General features: G+C 47.2%; 1 protein-coding gene across 4 annotated transcripts in view; it reads right to left on the bottom strand.

The window, feature by feature from the left end:
- The window catches only part of LOC106611411 (zinc finger protein 513), a 30,850-nt gene extending 11,365 nt beyond the window's left edge, over positions 1-19,485 (bottom strand). For 2 of the 4 annotated variants that reach the window (XM_014211597.2, XM_045723696.1), the window contains exon 1: positions 18,873-19,442. In XM_014211597.2, coding sequence (XP_014067072.1) covers positions 18,873-18,912 — 40 coding nt within the window. In that variant the 5' untranslated portion in view covers positions 18,913-19,442. Of the gene's footprint in view, positions 1-18,872 lie in introns of all 4 variants that reach the window. The other 2 variants (XM_045723697.1, XM_045723695.1) reach the window with 2 other exon arrangements.
- Positions 19,486-23,471: the final 3,986 nt, after the last annotated feature.

Genomic DNA, 23,471 nt, shown 5'->3' with positions numbered 1-23,471 from the left:
CACAGTCACCATTACACTCCACACCGTCTACTGCAACACACAGTCATCATTACACTCCACACCGTCTACTGCAACACACAGTCATCATTACACTCCACACCGTCTACTGCAACACACAGTCATCATTACACTCCACACCGTCTACTGCAACACAGTCATCATTACACTCAACACCGTCTACTGCAACACAGTCACCCTTACACTCCACACCGTCTACTGCAACACAGTCACCATTACACTCCACACCGTCTACTGCAACACACATTCATCATTACACTCCACACCGTCTACTGCAACACAGTCACCATTACACTCCACACCGTCTACTGCAACACAGTCACCATTACACTCCACACCGTCTCCTGCAACACACAGTCACCATTACACTCCACACCGTCTACTGCAACACAGTCACCATTACACTCCACACCGTCTACTGCAACACAGTCATCATTACACTCCACACCGTCTACTGCAACACACAGTCACCATTACACTCCACACCGTCTACTGCAACACACAGTCACCATTACACTCCACACCGTCTACTGCAACACACAGTCATCATTACACTCCACACCGTCTACTGCAACACACAGTCATCATTACACTCCACACCGTCTCCTGCAACACACAGTCACCATTACACTCCACACCGTCTACTGCAACACAGTCACCATTACACTCCACACCGTCTACTGCAACACACAGTCATCATTACACTCCACACCGTCTACTGCAACACACAGTCACCATTACACTCCACACCGTCTACTGCAACACACAGTCATCATTACACTCCACACCGTCTACTGCAACACAGTCATCATTACACTCAACACCGTCTACTGCAACACAGTCACCCTTACACTCCACACCGTCTACTGCAACACAGTCACCATTACACTCCACACCGTCTACTGCAACACAGTCACCATTACACTCCACACCGTCTCCTGCAACACACAGTCACCATTACACTCCACACCGTCTACTGCAACACAGTCACCATTACACTCCACACCGTCTACTGCAACACACAGTCACCATTACACTCCACACCGTCTACTGCAACACACAGTCACCATTACACTCCACACCGTCTACTGCAACACACAGTCACCATTACACTCCACACCGTCTACTGCAACACAGTCACCATTACACTCCACACCGTCTACTGCAACACACAGTCACCATTACACTCCACACCGTCTACTGCAACACACAGTCATCATTACACTCCACACCGTCTACTGCAACACAGTCATCATTACACTCCACACCGTCTACTGCAACACAGTCATCATTACACTCCACACCGTCTACTGCAACACAGTCACCATTACACTCCACACCGTCTCCTGCAACACAGTCACCATTACACTCCACACCGTCTACTGCAACACAGTCATCATTACACTCCACACCGTCTACTGCAACACAGTCATCATTACACTCAACACCGTCTACTGCAACACAGTCACCATTACACTCCACACCGTCTACTGCAACACACAGTCACCATTACACTCCACACCGTCTACTGCAACACACAGTCACCATTACACTCCACACCGTCTACTGCAACACAGTCACCATTACACTCCACACCGTCTACTGCAACACACAGTCATCATTACACTCCACACCGTCTACTGCAACACAGTCATCATTACACTCCACACCGTCTACTGCAACACGCAGTCATCATTACACTCCACACCGTCTACTGCAACACGCAGTCACCATTACACTCCACACCGTCTACTGCAACACACAGTCATCATTACACTCCACACCGTCTACTGCAACACAGTCACCATTACACTCCACACCGTCTACTGCAACACACAGTCATCATTACACTCCACACCGTCTACTGCAACACACAGTCATCATTACACTCCACACCGTCTACTGCAACACAGTCATCATTACACTCCACACCGTCTACTGCAACACAGTCATCATTACACTCCACACCGTCTACTGCAACACACAGTCACCATTACACTCCACACCGTCTACTGCAACACACAGTCATCATTACACTCCACACCGTCTACTGCAACACACAGTCACCATTACACTCCACACCGTCTACTGCAACACACAGTCACCATTACACTCCACACCGTCTACTGCAACACAGTCACCATTACACTCCACACCGTCTACTGCAACACACAGTCATCATTACACTCCACACCGTCTACTGCAACACAGTCATCATTACACTCCACACCGTCTACTGCAACACGCAGTCATCATTACACTCCACACCGTCTACTGCAACACACAGTCACCATTACACTCCACACTGTCTACTGTAAAACAGTCACCATTACACTCCACACAGTCTACTGCAACACAGTCACCATTACACTCCACACCGTCTACTGCAACACACAGTCATCATTACACTCCACACCGTCTACTGCAACACAGTCACCATTACACTCCACACCGTCTACTGCAACACGCAGTCATCATTACACTCCACACCGTCTACTGCAACACGCAGTCACCATTACACTCCACACCGTCTACTGCAACACACAGTCATCATTACACTCCACACCGTCTACTGCAACACAGTCACCATTACACTCCACACCGTCTACTGCAACACACAGTCATCATTACACTCCACACCGTCTACTGCAACACACAGTCATCATTACACTCCACACCGTCTACTGCAACACAGTCATCATTACACTCCACACCGTCTACTGCAACACAGTCATCATTACACTCCACACCGTCTACTGCAACACACAGTCACCATTACACTCCACACCGTCTACTGCAACACACAGTCATCATTACACTCCACACCGTCTACTGCAACACACAGTCACCATTACACTCCACACCGTCTACTGCAACACACAGTCATCATTACACTCCACACCGTCTACTGCAACACACAGTCATCATTACACTCCACACCGTCTACTGCAACACAGTCACCATTACACTCCACACCGTCTACTGCAACACAGTCATCATTACACTCCACACCGTCTACTGCAACACACAGTCACCATTACACTCCACACCGTCTACTGCAACACACAGTCATCATTACACTCCACACCGTCTACTGCAACACACAGTCATCATTACACTCCACACCGTCTACTGCAACACAGTCATCATTACACTCCACACCGTCTACTGCAACACAGTCATCATTACACTCCACACCGTCTACTGCAACACACAGTCACCATTACACTCCACACCGTCTACTGCAACACACAGTCATCATTACACTCCACACCGTCTACTGCAACACACAGTCATCATTACACTCCACACCGTCTACTGCAACACACAGTCACCATTACACTCCACACCGTCTACTGCAACACACAGTCACCATTACACTCCACACCGTCTACTGCAACACAGTCACCATTACACTCCACACCGTCTACTGCAACACACAGTCATCATTACACTCCACACCGTCTACTGCAACACACAGTCATCATTACACTCCACACCGTCTACTGCAACACAGTCATCATTACACTCCACACCGTCTACTGCAACACAGTCATCATTACACTCCACACCGTCTACTGCAACACAGTCACCATTACACTCCACACCGTCTCCTGCAACACAGTCACCATTACACTCCACACCGTCTACTGCAACACAGTCATCATTACACTCCACACCGTCTACTGCAACACACAGTCATCATTACACTCCACACCGTCTACTGCAACACACAGTCACCATTACACTCCACACCGTCTACTGCAACACACAGTCACCATTACACTCCACACCGTCTACTGCAACACAGTCACCATTACACTCCACACCGTCTACTGCAACACACAGTCATCATTACACTCCACACCGTCTACTGCAACACACGTCATCATTACACTCCACACCGTCTACTGCAACACACGTCATCATTACACTCCACACCGTCTACTGCAACACACAGTCATCATTACACTCCACACCGTCTACTGCAACACACAGTCACCATTACACTCCACACCGTCTACTGCAACACAGTCACCATTACACTCCACACCGTCTACTGCAACACAGTCACCATTACACTCCACACCGTCTACTGCAACACACAGTCACCATTACACTCCACACCGTCTACTGCAACACACGTCACCATTACACTCCACACCGTCTACTGCAACACACAGTCATCATTACACTCCACACCGTCTACTGCAACACACAGTCATCATTACACTCCACACCGTCTACTGCAACACAGTCACCATTACACTCCACACCGTCTACTGCAACACACAGTCACCATTACACTCCACACCGTCTACTGCAACACACAGTCATCATTACACTCCACACCGTCTACTGCAACACACAGTCATCATTACACTCCACACCGTCTACTGCAACACAGTCACCATTACACTCCACACCGTCTACTGCAACACACAGTCACCATTACACTCCACACCGTCTACTGCAACACAGTCACCATTACACTCCACACCGTCTACTGCAACACACAGTCACCATTACACTCCACACCGTCTACTGCAACACACAGTCACCATTACACTCCACACCGTCTACTGCAACACACAGTCACCATTACACTCCACACCGTCTACTGCAACACAGTCACCATTACACTCCACACCGTCTACTGCAACACACAGTCACCATTACACTCCACACCGTCTACTGCAACACACAGTCACCATTACACTCCACACCGTCTACTGCAACACAGTCACCATTATACTCCACACCGTCTACTGCAACACACAGTCACCATTACACTCCACACCGTCTACTGCAACACAGTCACCATTACACTCCACACCGTCTACTGCAACACACAGTCACCATTACACTCCACACCGTCTACTGCAACACACAGTCATCATTACACTCCACACCGTCTACTGCAACACAGTCACCATTACACTCCACACCGTCTACTGCAACACACAGTCACCATTACACTCCACACCGTCTACTGCAACACACAGTCATCATTACACTCCACACCGTCTACTGCAACACAGTCACCATTACACTCCACACCGTCTACTGCAACACAGTCATCATTACACTCCACACCGTCTACTGCAACACACAGTCACCATTACACTCCACACCGTCTACTGCAACACACAGTCACCATTACACTCCACACCGTCTACTGCAACACACAGTCACCATTACACTCCACACCGTCTACTGCAACACACAGTCACCATTACACTCCACACCGTCTACTGCAACACAGTCACCATTACACTCCACACCGTCTACTGCAACACACAGTCATCATTACACTCCACACCGTCTACTGCAACACAGTCACCATTACACTCCACACCGTCTACTGCAACACAGTCACCATTACACTCCACACCGTCTACTGCAACACACAGTCACCATTACACTCCACACCGTCTACTGCAACACAGTCATCATTACACTCCACACCGTCTACTGCAACACGCAGTCATCATTACACTCCACACCGTCTACTGCAACACACAGTCACCATTACACTCCACACTGTCTACTGTAAAACAGTCACCATTACACTCCACACCGTCTACTGCAACACAGTCACCATTACACTCCACACCGTCTACTGCAACACACAGTCATCATTACACTCCACACCGTCTACTGCAACACAGTCACCATTACACTCCACACCGTCTACTGCAACACGCAGTCATCATTACACTCCACACCGTCTACTGCAACACGCAGTCACCATTACACTCCACACCGTCTACTGCAACACACAGTCATCATTACACTCCACACCGTCTACTGCAACACAGTCACCATTACACTCCACACCGTCTACTGCAACACACAGTCATCATTACACTCCACACCGTCTACTGCAACACACAGTCATCATTACACTCCACACCGTCTACTGCAACACAGTCATCATTACACTCCACACCGTCTACTGCAACACAGTCATCATTACACTCCACACCGTCTACTGCAACACACAGTCACCATTACACTCCACACCGTCTACTGCAACACACAGTCATCATTACACTCCACACCGTCTACTGCAACACACAGTCATCATTACACTCCACACCGTCTACTGCAACACACAGTCATCATTACACTCCACACCGTCTACTGCAACACAGTCACCATTACACTCCACACCGTCTACTGCAACACACAGTCATCATTACACTCCACACCGTCTACTGCAACACACAGTCATCATTACACTCCACACCGTCTACTGCAACACACAGTCATCATTACACTCCACACCGTCTACTGCAACACACAGTCATCATTACACTCCACACCGTCTACTGCAACACACAGTCACCATTACACTCCACACCGTCTACTGCAACACACAGTCACCATTACACTCCACACCGTCTACTGCAACACAGTCACCATTACACTCCACACCGTCTACTGCAACACACAGTCATCATTACACTCCACACCGTCTACTGCAACACGCAGTCATCATTACACTCCACACCGTCTACTGCAACACGCAGTCACCATTACACTCCACACCGTCTACTGCAACACACAGTCACCATTACACTCCACACCGTCTACTGCAACACACAGTCACCATTACACTCCACACCGTCTACTGCAACACAAGTCACCATTACACTCCACACCGTCTACTGCAACACACAGTCATCATTACACTCCACACCGTCTACTGCAACACACAGTCATCATTACACTCCACACCGTCTACTGCAACACACAGTCATCATTACACTCCACACCGTCTACTGCAACACAGTCACCATTACACTCCACACCGTCTACTGCAACACACAGTCACCATTACACTCCACACCGTCTACTGCAACACACAGTCACCATTACACTCCACACCGTCTACTGCAACACACAGTCACCATTACACTCCACACCGTCTACTGCAACACACAGTCATCATTACACTCCACACCGTCTACTGCAACACAGTCACCATTACACTCCACACCGTCTACTGCAACACACAGTCATCATTACACTCCACACCGTCTACTGCAACACACAGTCATCATTACACTCCACACCGTCTACTGCAACACACAGTCATCATTACACTCCACACCGTCTACTGCAACACACAGTCATCATTACACTCCACACCGTCTACTGCAACACACAGTCACCATTACACTCCACACCGTCTACTGCAACACACAGTCACCATTACACTCCACACCGTCTACTGCAACACACGTCACCATTACACTCCACACCGTCTACTGCAACACACAGTCATCATTACACTCCACACCGTCTACTGCAACACACAGTCACCATTACACTCCACACCGTCTACTGCAACACACAGTCACCATTACACTCCACACCGTCTACTGCAACACACAGTCACCATTACACTCCACACCGTCTACTGCAACACACAGTCACCATTACACTCCACACCGTCTACTGCAACACACAGTCACCATTACACTCCACACCGTCTACTGCAACACACAGTCATCATTACACTCCACACCGTCTCCTGCAACACACAGTCACCATTACACTCCACACCGTCTACTGCAACACAGTCACCATTACACTCCACACCGTCTACTGCAACACACAGTCATCATTACACTCCACACCGTCTACTGCAACACACAGTCACCATTACACTCCACACCGTCTACTGCAACACACGTCACCATTACACTCCACACCGTCTACTGCAACACACAGTCACCATTACACTCCACACCGTCTACTGCAACACAGTCACCATTATACTCCACACCGTCTACTGCAACACACAGTCATCATTACACTCCACACCGTCTACAGCAACACAGTCACCATTACACTCCACACCGTCTACTGCAACACAGTCACCATTATACTCCACACCGTCTACTGCAACACACAGTCATCATTACACTCCACACCGTCTACAGCAACACAGTCACCATTACACTCCACACCGTCTACTGCAACACAGTCATCATTACACTCCACACCGTCTACTGCAACACAGTCACCATTACACTCCACACCGTCTACTGCAACACACAGTCACCATTACACTCCACACCGTCTACTGCAACACAGTCACCATTACACTCCACACCGTCTCCTGCAACACACAGTCACCATTACACTCCACACCGTCTACTGCAACACAGTCACCATTACACTCCACACCGTCTACTGCAACACAGTCATCATTACACTCCACACCGTCTACTGCAACACACAGTCACCATTACACTCCACACCGTCTACTGCAACACACAGTCACCATTACACTCCACACCGTCTACTGCAACACACAGTCACCATTACACTCCACACCGTCTACTGCAACACAGTCACCATTACACTCCACACCGTCTACTGCAACACACAGTCACCATTACACTCCACACCGTCTACTGCAACACACAGTCACCATTACACTCCACACCGTCTACTGCAACACACAGTCACCATTACACTCCACACCGTCTACTGCAACACACAGTCACCATTACACTCCACACCGTCTACTGCAACACAGTCACCATTACACTCCACACCGTCTACTGCAACACACAGTCACCATTACACTCCACACCGTCTACTGCAACACAGTCATCATTACACTCCACACCGTCTACTGCAACACACAGTCATCATTACACTCCACACCGTCTACTGCAACACACAGTCACCATTACACTCCACACCGTCTACTGCAACACACAGTCACCATTACACTCCACACCGTCTACTGCAACACACAGTCACCATTACACTCCACACCGTCTACTGCAACACACGTCACCATTACACTCCACACCGTCTACTGCAACACACAGTCACCATTACACTCCACACCGTCTACTGCAACACAGTCACCATTACACTCCACACCGTCTACTGCAACACACAGTCATCATTACACTCCACACCGTCTACTGCAACACAGTCATCATTACACTCCACACCGTCTACTGCAACACAGTCATCATTACACTCCACACCGTCTACTGCAACACACAGTCACCATTACACTCCACACCGTCTACTGCAACACAGTCACCATTACACTCCACACCGTCTACTGCAACACACAGTCATCATTACACTCCACACCGTCTACTGCAACACACAGTCACCATTACACTCCACACCGTCTACTGCAACACACGTCACCATTACACTCCACACCGTCTACTGCAACACACAGTCATCATTACACTCCACACCGTCTACTGCAACACAGTCACCATTACACTCCACACCGTCTACTGCAACACACAGTCACCATTACACTCCACACCGTCTACTGCAACACACAGTCACCATTACACTCCACACCGTCTACTGCAACACACAGTCACCATTACACTCCACACCGTCTACTGCAACACACAGTCACCATTACACTCCACACCGTCTACTGCAACACACAGTCACCATTACACTCCACACCGTCTACTGCAACACACAGTCACCATTACACTCCACACCGTCTACTGCAACACACAGTCACCATTACACTCCACACCGTCTACTGCAACACACAGTCACCATTACACTCCACACCGTCTACTGCAACACAGTCACCATTACACTCCACACCGTCTACTGCAACACACAGTCACCATTACACTCCACACCGTCTACTGCAACACACAGTCACCATTACACTCCACACCGTCTACTGCAACACACAGTCACCATTACACTCCACACCGTCTACTGCAACACACAGTCACCATTACACTCCACACCGTCTACTGCAACACACAGTCACCATTACACTCCACACAGTCTACTGCAACACAGTCATCATTACACTCCACACAGTCTACTGCAACACACAGTCACCATTACACTCCACACCGTCTACTGCAACACACAGTCACCATTACACTCCACACCGTCTACTGCAACACACAGTCACCATTACACTCCACACCGTCTACTGCAACACACAGTCACCATTACACTCCACACCGTCTACTGCAACACACAGTCACCATTACACTCCACACCGTCTACTGCAACACACAGTCATCATTACACTCCACACCGTCTACTGCAACACACAGTCATCATTACACTCCACACCGTCTACTGCAACACACAGTCATCATTACACTCCACACCGTCTACTGCAACACACAGTCACCATTACACTCCACACCGTCTACTGCAACACACAGTCACCATTACACTCCACACCGTCTACTGCAACACACAGTCATCATTACACTCCACACCGTCTACTGCAACACACGTCACCATTACACTCCACACCGTCTACTGCAACACACAGTCACCATTACACTCCACACCGTCTACTGCAACACAGTCACCATTACACTCCACACCGTCTACTGCAACACACAGTCATCATTACACTCCACACCGTCTACTGCAACACACAGTCACCATTACACTCCACACCGTCTACTGCAACACAGTCACCATTACACTCCACACCGTCTACTGCAACACACAGTCACCATTACACTCCACACCGTCTACTGCAACACAGTCACCATTACACTCCACACCGTCTACTGCAACACACAGTCATCATTACACTCCACACCGTCTACTGCAACACAGTCACCATTACACTCCACACCGTCTACTGCAACACACAGTCACCATTACACTCCACACCGTCTACTGCAACACACAGTCACCATTACACTCCACACCGTCTACTGCAACACACAGTCACCATTACACTCCACACCGTCTACTGCAACACACAGTCACCATTACACTCCACACCGTCTACTGCAACACAGTCACCATTACACTCCACACCGTCTACTGCAACACACAGTCACCATTACACTCCACACCGTCTACTGCAACACACAGTCACCATTACACTCCACACCGTCTACTGCAACACACAGTCACCATTACACTCCACACCGTCTACTGCAACACACAGTCACCATTACACTCCACACCGTCTACTGCAACACACAGTCACCATTACACTCCACACCGTCTACTGCAACACACAGTCACCATTACACTCCACACCGTCTACTGCAACACACAGTCACCATTACACTCCACACCGTCTACTGCAACACACAGTCACCATCACACTCCACACCGTCTACTGCAACACAGTCACCATTACACTCCACACCGTCTACTGCAACACACAGTCACCATTACACTCCACACCGTCTACTGCAACACAGTCACCATTACACTCCACACCGTCTACTGCAACACAGTCACCATTACACTCCACACCGTCTACTGCAACACACAGTCATCATTACACTCCACACCGTCTACTGCAACACAGTCACCATTACACTCCACACCGTCTACTGCAACACACAGTCATCATTACACTCCACACCGTCTACTGCAACACAGTCATCATTACACTCCACACCGTCTACTGCAACACACAATCACCATTACACTCCACACCGTCTACTGCAACACACAGTCATCATTACACTCCACACCGTCTACTGCAACACAGTCACCATTACACTCCACACCGTCTACTGCAACACAGTCACCATTACACTCCACACCGTCTACTGCAACACAGTCACCATTACACTCCACACCGTCTACTGCAACACACAGTCACCATTACACTCCACACCGTCTACTGCAACACAGTCACCATTACACTCCACACCGTCTACTGCAACACACAGTCATCATTACACTCCACACCGTCTACTGCAACACACAGTCACCATTACACTCCACACCGTCTACTGCAACACACAGTCACCATTACACTCCACACCGTCTACTGCAACACACAGTCACCATTACACTCCACACCGTCTACTGCAACACACAGTCATCATTACACTCCACACCGTCTCCTGCAACACACAGTCATCATTACACTCCACACCGTCTACTGCAACACAGTCACCATTACACTCCACACCGTCTACTGCAACACACAGTCATCATTACACTCCACACCGTCTACTGCAACACATTCACCATTACACTCCACACCGTCTACTGCAACACAGTCCCCATTACACTCCACACCGTCTACTGCAACACACAGTCACCATTACACTCCACACCGTCTACTGCAACACAGTCACCATTATACTCCACACCGTCTACTGCAACACACAGTCATCATTACACTCCACACCGTCTACAGCAACACAGTCACCATTACACTCCACACCGTCTACTGCAACACAGTCACCATTATACTCCACACCGTCTACTGCAACACACAGTCATCATTACACTCCACACCGTCTACAGCAACACAGTCACCATTACACTCCACACCGTCTACTGCAACACAGTCATCATTACACTCCACACCGTCTACTGCAACACAGTCACCATTACACTCCACACCGTCTACTGCAACACACAGTCATCATTACACTCAACACCGTCTAATGGAACACAGTCACCATTACACTCCACACCGTCTACTGCAACACAGTCACCATTACACTCCACACCGTCTACTGCAACACAGTCACCATTACACTCCACACCGTCTACTGCAACACAGTCATCATTACACTCCACACCGTCTACTGCAACACACAGTCACCATTACACTCCACACCGTCTACTGCAACACACAGTCACCATTACACTCCACACCGTCTACTGCAACACACAGTCACCATTACACTCCACACCGTCTACTGCAACACAGTCACCATTACACTCCACACCGTCTACTGCAACACACAGTCACCATTACACTCCACACCGTCTACTGCAACACACAGTCACCATTACACTCCACACCGTCTACTGCAACACACAGTCACCATTACACTCCACACCGTCTACTGCAACATACAGTCACCATTACACTCCACACCGTCTACTGCAACACAGTCACCATTACACTCCACACCGTCTACTGCAACACACAGTCATCATTACACTCCACACCGTCTACTGCAACACAGTCACCATTACACTCCACACCGTCTACTGCAACACAGTCACCATTACACTCCACACCGTCTACTGCAACACACAGTCACCATTACACTCCACACCGTCTACTGCAACACACAGTCACCATTACACTCCACACCGTCTACTGCAACACACAGTCACCATTACACTCCACACCGTCTACTGCAACACACAGTCACCATTACACTCCACACCGTCTACTGCAACACACAGTCACCATTACACTCCACACCGTCTACTGCAACACAGTCACCATTACACTCCACACCGTCTACTGCAACACACAGTCATCATTACACTCCACACCGTCTACTGCAACACAGTCACCATTACACTCCACACCGTCTACTGCAACACAGTCACCATTACACTCCACACCGTCTACTGCAACACACAGTCACCATTACACTCCACACCGTCTACTGCAACACAGTCACCATTATACTCCACACCGTCTACTGCAACACACAGTCATCATTACACTCCACAACGTCTACTGCAACACACAGTCATCATTACACTCCACACCGTCTACTGCAACACAGTCACCATTACACTCCACACCGTCTACTGCAACACACAGTCATCATTACACTCCACACCGTCTACTGCAACACAGTCATCATTACACTCCACACCGTCTACTGCAACACACAATCACCATTACACTCCACACCGTCTACTGCAACACACAGTCATCATTACACTCCACACCGTCTACTGCAACACAGTCACCATTACACTCCACACCGTCTACTGCAACACAGTCACCATTACACTCCACACCGTCTACTGCAACACACAGTCATCATTACACTCCACACCGTCTACTGCAACACAGTCATCATTACACTCCACACCGTCTACTGCAACACAGTCACCATTACACTCCACACCGTCTACTGCAACACACAGTCATCATTACACTCCACACCGTCTACTGCAACACAGTCACCATTACACTCCACACCGTCTACTGCAACACACAGTCATCATTACACTCCACACCGTCTACTGCAACACACAGTCATCATTACACTCCACACCGTCTACTGCAACACACAGTCACCATTACACTCCACACCGTCTACTGCAACACACAGTCACCATTACACTCCACACCGTCTACTGCAACACACAGTCATCATTACACTCCACACCGTCTACTGCAACACAGTCATCATTACACTCCACACCGTCTACTGCAACACACAGTCACCATTACACTCCACACCGTCTACTGCAACACACAGTCACCATTACACTCCACACCGTCTACTGCAACACAGTCACCATTACAGTCCACACCGTCTACTGCAACACACAGTCACCATTACACTCCACACCGTCTACTGCAACACACAGTCACCATTACACTCCACACCGTCTACTGCAACACACAGTCATCATTACACTCCACACCGTCTACTGCAACACAGTCATCATTACACTCCACACAGTCTACTGCAACACAGTCATCATTACACTCCACACCGTCTACTGCAACACACAGTCATCATTACACTCCACACCGTCTACTGCAACACACAGTCATCATTACACTCCACACCGTCTACTGCAACACAGTCATCATTACACTCCACACCGTCTACTGCAACACAGTCATCATTACACTCCACACCGTCTACTGCAACACACAGTCATCATTACACTCCACACCGTCTACTGCAACACAGTCACCATTACACTCCACACCGTCTACTGCAACACACAGTCATCATTACACTCCACACCGTCTACTGCAACACACAGTCATCATTACACTCCACACCGTCTACTGCAACACAGTCATCATTACACTCCACACCGTCTACTGCAACACACAGTCATCATTACACTCCACACCGTCTACTGCAACACACAGTCACCATTACACTCCACACCGTCTACTGCAACACAGTCATCATTACACTCCACACCGTCTACTGCAACACAGTCACCATTACACTCCACACCGTCTACTGCAACACATTCACATTGTCATCATTACACTACACTGTCTACTATAATACACATCATAAACTTAGTGGTGCAACGGATCACAAAACTCACGGTTCGGATCACGGTTTTGCTTCACGGATCGGATCATTTTCTGACCAGCAAAAAAAAAAAAAAGGCGACAAATATAACTTTGCTTTCCATTTATTACTTAAAGAACACTTAAAGCAAAAATCTTAAAACAAAAATATTCAATACTCAATTGTTAAATTAAAGTGAGGCATGATACATTCTTCCTGTGAACAATTAGTGAATGAAAAAATTGCCTGTGTCCACACCATCAAACAAAAGTAAAGAAAGCAAAGCAGACCTGAGCTTATAACTTCAAATTCTTGTAAAAAAAAAATATATGAGGATGTCTACATTGTCTGGAGAGAGGGTAGACCTCTTTACAGTCACTATGTCCCCTGCCGTGGAGAACACCCTCTCACTAGGAACTGAAGTGCCAGGCACAGCCAGGTAGCCTCTTGTCATCATGGCAATGTGAGGGTATTTACACGCTTTTCCACCATGCCAGTGGATCACCATCCAGTGGAATGCCGCTTGATGCCTTGTAGGATGCCACCCCCTCTTTGATGGTGTTGGCAAACGTCTTGTCTGTGTCCTTGCTCGCAAAGGTCTCCCCGAAAAACTCCTTCATGGCTAAATGATTTTGTGGAGGAGATGCCTGTGAGTCTGCTCCTGTCAGCTCTGTGGCTTGACCCTGCAGAGAAAATGACTTGATCTATTAAACTAATTATTTATTTTCATAGAACTATAAAATGTGGCAATAACATTTAATAAAAGCCATTATTATTCCAAATCAACAAAGTATTATTCTAATAGCAATAGACTAACATTAGACTGCAGTATATTTATTATGGAAGTAATTCACTCTTATTTTACATTGTTTTACCTCTTCAGTGGCCACGGTCTCAGTGGTGAGATCACTGTATGTCCTCCGCTGTAGGGCAGGGTCTAGGTGAGACAGGGACTTGAACAGACAGGGTCTAGGTGAGACAGGGTCTAGGTGAGACAGGGACTTGAACAGACAGGAACTTGAACCTTGGATCCAGTGCAGTAGATCTATGAAGGTAGTCCTGTACATTAGGGGGGTATCTGGGGTTCAGGTCCTCTCTAATGGCAGCCTTGACATCTCTAGTGATGGTGCTGTCTTCCTCACTTGGGGCCATGGATTGTAGAATCCTTGTTTTCAGAGGTAGGATCATGGACACAGACGGTGCAGTTTCAGTGCTCAATAGGGTTGTAACCGTTTTGAGGAGTTTGAGCACCTGGAGAACCTCCTCTGCCACTTTCACGTCATCATCAGACAAGGTGACGATGTCTTTATATTTTTTCCAGGGTCTTGTCTGTCAGTGCAGAGTATACAGCTTCCTGCTGCTCAAGCTGGCGCTCCAACATGTCATAAGTGGAGTTCCATCTTGTTGTGACATGGTGTATGAGCTTGTGGGTCGGTAGCTGTAACATTTCCTGCTTGGTGTTAAGCACATGAGCGGCTGTTGTGCTTCGGTGGAAAAAGGAAACCACCTTCCTGATCCTCCCAAGGAGGTGGTCCTTCTGGTTCACTGAGATTCCCCTTCGGAATGCTAAATTGATCACATGTGCAAAGAAAGCTATCTGTGGCCCCAGTCCAGCTTCTTTCACTGCATTTACTTGGTTCTTGGTACTATCTGTGGTGGTTGGGATATTTCTATTGGGCCTCTCTAGCTTCCACTCTGCTACTGCTCCTAGCAATACCTGCGCCAGATTTGTGCCTGTGTGACTCTCATAGAGGAGGAGTGTCTGTAACACAGGACTTCACATCTCCCACTCCTCTGTGGTGAAGTGAGCAGTCACAGTCACGTAGCGTTCCGTTACCCTGGACGTCCACTCCTCTGTGGTGTAGTGAGCAGTCACAGTCACGTAGCTTTCCGTTACCCTGGAGGTCCACTCCTCTGTGGTGTAGTGAACAGTCACAGTCATGTAGCTTTCTGTTACCCTGGAGGTCCACTCCTCTGTGGTGTAGTGAACAGTCACAGTCATGTAGCTTTCCGTTACCCTGGAGGTCCACTCCTCTGTGGTGTAGTGAGCAGTCACAGACACGTAGCTTTCTGTTACCCTGGAGGTCCACTCCTCTGTGGTGTAGTGAGCAGTCACAGTCACGTAGCTTTCTGTTACCCTGGACGTCCACCCATCTGAGGTGAGGGCAACAGAGGATGCCTTGGATAATTTGTCGACAATTTTGATATTGTTCCTGTTCATAAAGACCTGGCACGATCTTCATACTGAAGTGGATGCGCCAGGGGATTTCGTAGCGTGGCTCAAGCACTTTCACCATATGTTTAAACCCTTTGTTTTCCACAACAAAGTATGGCCTCATGTCTGCAGCGATCAACATCCCAATAGATTTGGTGAGGGCTTTAGCCTGGTCTGATTCTGCAGCAAATGGCTTAAATGCCGCGGTGAGAAGTTGTCTCTTGGCTGAGTTGGCTCCTGTTACACAACAGGGTGATGACGTTTTAAATGTGTGGCCACGCTCCATGTATTTCCATTAGCACAATGCCTACACACCGTAGTGGTGTTGTCCACCACCCTTCTTCCGTCGTCATATTTGACAGGGAAGCCAAAATGCTCCCATACATGAGACTTAAATGAAGCGGGAGGCTTTTCCAGTTGTTCAGCTCCTCCGCCAGCCATGGCTGTCACTGCGCTTTTTTCTCCTTTGCTTTTTTTGCAACGCGAGCATCCAGGATTGATTTGTTGGGATTAAACATGCCCCGTTCACGTGAACAGTACACACAACTGCTTTAAAAAAAAATAATCAAATCAACCTTCAGAGTAAAACACAGCACATATTTGTATTGTCTTTATCTTTTCACTGCAACTATTACTTTAAAAAGTAACAGCTGCAGTAAAACTGTATTTCATACTATGATGGTTAAACTTTGCAATTGATCCGCGGTTCACATGCGTTCCGAACCGTGGGGGGTGATCCGTACAGATCACGGATCAACTACGGTCCGTCACACCACTAGTTACACTACACTGTCCACTGCAATACACACACACACACACACACAGGAGAGGGCAGAGGGAGGGGGGAGGAGAGATGGAGAGGGAGGGAGGAGAGAGAGAGGTAGGGAAGGACAGAGGGAGAGTGAGATAGAGGAGGGAGGAAAGGGGGCGGGGAGGGAGGAAATGGGGCGGGGGAGGGATTGAGAGTGGAGGGGGGAGGGAGAGAGGGGGGAGAGCGGGACAGAGAGGGGGGAGAGCGGGAGAGAGTGAAAGAGAGAGGGAAAGATAGAGAGAGAGAGACGAGGTCAGGTAGGGGTGAGCCTGTAGAGAAAGTGGAGACAAGAAGTAGAGGAGGAAGAGAGGAAGTCCAGGATGAGATGAAACACACACACACAGAAAGACAGGATGAGAAACACACATCCGTGAGAGGAAAGAGGATGACGACACCAGGTGACCCAACATATAAATCATGCACACACGCATGACACACACACACACAGGAGAAAAAAAAAAAGTCTGTTCAGTTGTGTAAACTGGTGGGGCTTTAGCAACTGTGTACACCTCAACTCGCTCACTAAATGACCTAATTCTGTATCAAAGTTAGATATAAATATAATGTTAGTATCCAAACCCAAGACTTCAAATCAGCACGAAAGTCAGATTTGATTTTAGGTTACAGTTGATCTAGTTACCATCCATAAGCCAGGGATCAGTCCTGTAGTACGTACACATAGCAACATATCTCTGACATTGAAAGATGTAACCAAGACTCAAAGGACATCCAGCTAGTTAGCTTTGTGATAACTCCTTCACTACCCAGTCGATAGCATGACTAGTAACTAGCTAGGCTACTACACTTTACTTACATTTCACGGGCTGTGGGTTTGACTGTTTTCTCCTCGGCATTCTTCCTCTTCTTTATCTGCCTCGCTGTTCTGTCCGTCAGTCAGTCGCGGTTCCCGCTGTGGTCTGGTGGCTCAGTCAGCGCGTCATTCCCCTACTCTGTCATCTTCCTCCAACGGACAAAAGCAGAAGTATCAGTGCCATCGATCAAACACACTAGTTAGCTAGCTAAATATGCGAGGACTGGCTGGCTTAGTTTGCCATTCTAACTCGTTAGTCAAACCGAGAACATCATTAGCTAGGTAACTCTATTAAAACACATTGAGCTATAGAGAGAAATTGGGTAGATGGAAACTAATCATCTAACGCTAGCTAGCTAACGTTACATATAGCTCAACTATCTAGCGGTCAGTATTTAGGAGAAAACAAATAGTAAATTACGCCAAAACGTTTGATGAAATGCAAAGGCTACAGAACAAGCTACATTGATATGAACTTAAGTTGTCGTTTAGAAAAACAACAACAAGCTCTTACTAACTTCATCGAAGATCCATTGTGTACATACAGCAATTTCCTGGAGCGTGACGTCAGAGTCATTCTAAACTACTTCCGGATCTTGGGGCTTGTAGTCTTTAAAATGTAGTCAGCTAACTTTGTACTGTCTCTTTGTATAATATGAATTTAAAGTTTAAGCTAATTGTTGAATTGTGCCCTCGAATAAAGTCCTAATACAGCACATATCCTATCCATAATTTGTAAAAACATATCTGTATTTACATGATACTGGGTTAGACCACCAGGGGGAAGGACTGGTCGGGAGTTTTTTTGTTTGTTGCTCCTGATAGAGGAACTTGGAATGGAAGTTAAGATAAGGTATTTTTCGTAATATAATATTATAGGTTATTGATAGAGGAGCAGCGTGGAAACAGCCTTTTAAGAATCACAGGAGATGAAGTTGTTTTCCTTTGACTGCCTATGGGACATATGGGCTACTCCTTCTAATCCAATTATTTTAATTTTATTTTTATTTCACCTTTATTTAACCAGGTAGGCTAGTTGAGAACAAGTTCTCATTTGCCACTGCGACCTGGCCAAGATAAATCATAGCAATTCGACACATACAACAACACAGAGTTACACGTGGAATAAACAAAACATACAGTCAATAATACAGTAGAAAAAATAGGAGAAAAAAAAGTCTATATACAGTGAGTGCAAATGAGGTAAGATAAGGGAGTTAAGGCAATAAATAGGCCATGGTGGCGAAGTAATTACAATATAGCAATTAAACACTGGAATGATAGATGAATGTGCAAGTAGAGATACTGGGGTGCAAAGGAGCAAGATAAATAAATAAATACAGTATGGGGATGAGGTAGGTAGATAGATGGGCTGTTTACAGATGGGCTATGTACAGCTGCAGTGATCTGTGAGCTGCTCTGACAGCTGGTGCTTAAAGCTAGTGAGGGATATATGAGTCTCCAGCTTCAGTGATTTTTGCAGTTCGTTCCAGTCATTGGCAGCAGAGAACTGGAAGGAAAGGCGACCAATGGAGGAATTGGCTTTGGGGGTGACCAGTGAGATATACCTGCTGGAGCGCGTGCTACGAGTGGGTGCTGCTATGATGAGCAGAGACTTGTAGATGACCTGGAGCCAGTGGGTTTGGCGATGAGTATGAAGCGAGGGCCAACCAACGAGAGCATACAGGTCGCAATGGTGTGTAGTATATGGGGCTTTGGTGACAAAACGGATGGCCCTGTGATAGACTGCATCCTATTTGTTGAGTAGAGTGTTGGAGGCTATTTTATAGATGACATCGCTGAAGTCGAGGGTCGGTAGGATAGTCAGTTTTACGAGGGTGTGTTTGGCAGCATGAGTGAAGGATGCTTTGTTGCGATATAGGAAGCCGATTCTAGATTTAATTTTGGATTGGAGATGCTTTATGTGAGTCTGGAAGGAGAGTTTACAGTCTAACCAGACACCTAGGTATTTGTAGTTGTCCACGTATTTTAAGTCAGAGCCGTCCAGAGTAGTGATGCTGGACGGGCGGGCAGGTGCAGGCAGTGACCGATTGAATAACATGCATTTGGTTTTACTTGCATTTAAGAGCAGTTGGAGGCCACGGAAGGAGAGTTGCATGGCATTGAAGCTCGTCTGGAGGTTAGTTAACACAGTGTCCAACGAGGGGCCAGAAGTATACAGAATGGTTTCATCTGCATAGAGGTGGATCAGAGAATCACCAGCAGCAAGAGCGACATCATTGATGTATACAGAGAAGAGAGTCGGCCCAAGAATTGAAGCCTGTGGCACCCCCATAGAGACTGCCAGAAGGCCCTCCGATTTGACACACTGAACTCTATCAGAGAAGTAGTTGGTAAACCAGGCAAGGCAATCATTTGAGAAACCAAGGCTGTCGAGTCTGCCAATAAGAATGTGGTGATTGACAGAGTCAGAAGCCTTCGCCAGGTCGATGAATACGGCTGCACAGTATTGTTTCTTATCGATGGCGGTTATGATATCGTTTAGGACCTTGAGCGTGGCTGAGGTGCACCCATAACCAGCTCTGAAACCAGATTGCATAGCGGAGAAGGTACGGTGGGATTCTAAATGGTCGGTAATCTGTTTGTTAACTTGGCTTTCAAAGACCTTAGAAAGACAGTGTAGGATAGATATCGGTCTGTAACAGTTTGGGTCTACAGTGTCACCCTCTTTGAAGAGGGGGACGATACGAACGAGAGGTTGAACAGGCTAGTAATAGGGATTGCAACAATTTCGGCAGATACTTTTAGAAAGAGAGGGTCCAGATTGTCTAGCCCGGCTGATATGTAGGGGTCCAGATTTTGCAGCTCTTTCAGAACATCAGCTATCTGGATTTGGGTGAAGGAGAAATGGTGGGTGCTTGGCCAGGTTGCTGTGGAGGGTGCAGTTGACCGGGTTAGGGGTAGCAGGTGGAAAGCATGGCCAGCCGTAGAGAAATGCTTATTGGAATTCTCAATTATAGTGGATTTATCGGTGGTAACAGTGTTTCCTAGCCTCAGTGCAGTGGGCAGCTGGGAGGAGGTGCTCTTATTCTCCATGGACTTTACAGTGTCCCAGAACATTTTTTAGTTTGTACTACAGGATGAAAATTTCTGTTTGAAAATGCTAGCCTTAACTTTCCTAACTGCCTGTGTATATTTGTTCCTAACTTCCCTGAAGAGTTGCATATCACGGGGGCTATTCGATGCTAATGCAGAACGCCACTTAGGGACAATTTCAAGTTTTCATAACAATCGGTAATCGGTATTTTTGGCCACCAATTAAGGACACATTCTTATTTTCAATGACGGCCTAGGAACGGGGGTTAACTGCCTTGTTCAGGGGGGATTCGGGGATTTGTTTTTGCAACCTTCCGGTTACTAGTCCAACGCTCTAACCACCTGCATTACATTGCACTCCACGAGGAGCCTGCATGGCAGGCTGACTACCTGTTACTCAAGGGCAGCAAGAAGCCAAGGTAAGTTGCTAGATAGCATTAAACTTATCTTATAAAAAACTATCAATCTTCACATAATCACTAGTTAACTACACATGGTTGATGATATTACTAGTTTATCTAACGTGTCCAGCGTTGCATATAATCAATGCAGTGCCTGTTAATTTATCATTGAATCATAGCCTACTTCGCCAAACGGGTGTTTGCGAAAAAAGCACTGTTGTTGCAGCACTGTTGTTGCTCTTCGCTGTGTATCAAGCTGTTTATGACTTCAAGCCAGGTGGGTATAATTTGTGGAACGTTCCAACAGGAATCTATTCCAAATACTTCGTAAATAACAAGGTTGCCAAAAAACAACGCATACAAAGTTGTATAGCGGCAGAATAAGATACCGGGTAGTGAATGGTCTATTTCATTGCATTTTTCACTCATCACATTTATTCTGAAAAATGTCTGTCCTCACTCTGGTTGCCTATGGACAAACATTAAGAATAAGCTACGTGGTGAGTTGATGCCTATTCGGCAGCTAGTTAGCTAGGTTTGTATGCTTTGCTCCTTTGTATGCGTTGTTGGTTGGCAACCTTTTACTTTACGTTTTTTGGAACAGATTCCTGTTGGAACGTTCCACAAATTATACCCACCCTTTCAAGCCTATCAACTCCCGAGATTAGGCTGGTGTAACCGATGTGAAATGGCTAGCTAGTTAGCCAGGTGCGCCATAATAGCGTTTCAAACGTCACTCGCTCTGAGACTTGGAGTAGTTGTTCCCCTTCCTCTACATGGGTAATGCTGCTTCGAGGGTGGCTGTTGTCGATGTGTTCCTGGTTCGAGCCCAGGTAGGAGTGAGGAGAGGGACGGAAGCTATACTGTTACACTGGCAATACTAAAGTGCCTATAAGAACATCCAATAGTCAAAGGTATATGAAATACAAATCGTATAGAGAGAAATAGTCCTATAATTCCTATAACCTAAAACTTCTTACCTGGGAATATTGAAGACTCATGTTAAAAGAAACCACCAGCTTTCATATGTTCTCATGTTCTGAGCAAGGAACTTAAACCTTAGCTTTTTTAAATGGCACATATTGCACTTTTACTTTCTTCTCCAACACATTGTTTTGCATTATTTAAACCAAATTGAACATGT

The sequence above is a fragment of the Salmo salar genome, chromosome ssa09 (genome assembly GCF_905237065.1).
Source record: "Salmo salar chromosome ssa09, Ssal_v3.1, whole genome shotgun sequence".
Taxonomy (NCBI): domain Eukaryota; kingdom Metazoa; phylum Chordata; class Actinopteri; order Salmoniformes; family Salmonidae; genus Salmo; species Salmo salar.
Note: the sequence above shows the minus strand (reverse complement) of the source record. Positions and strands in the feature narration are given on the sequence as shown.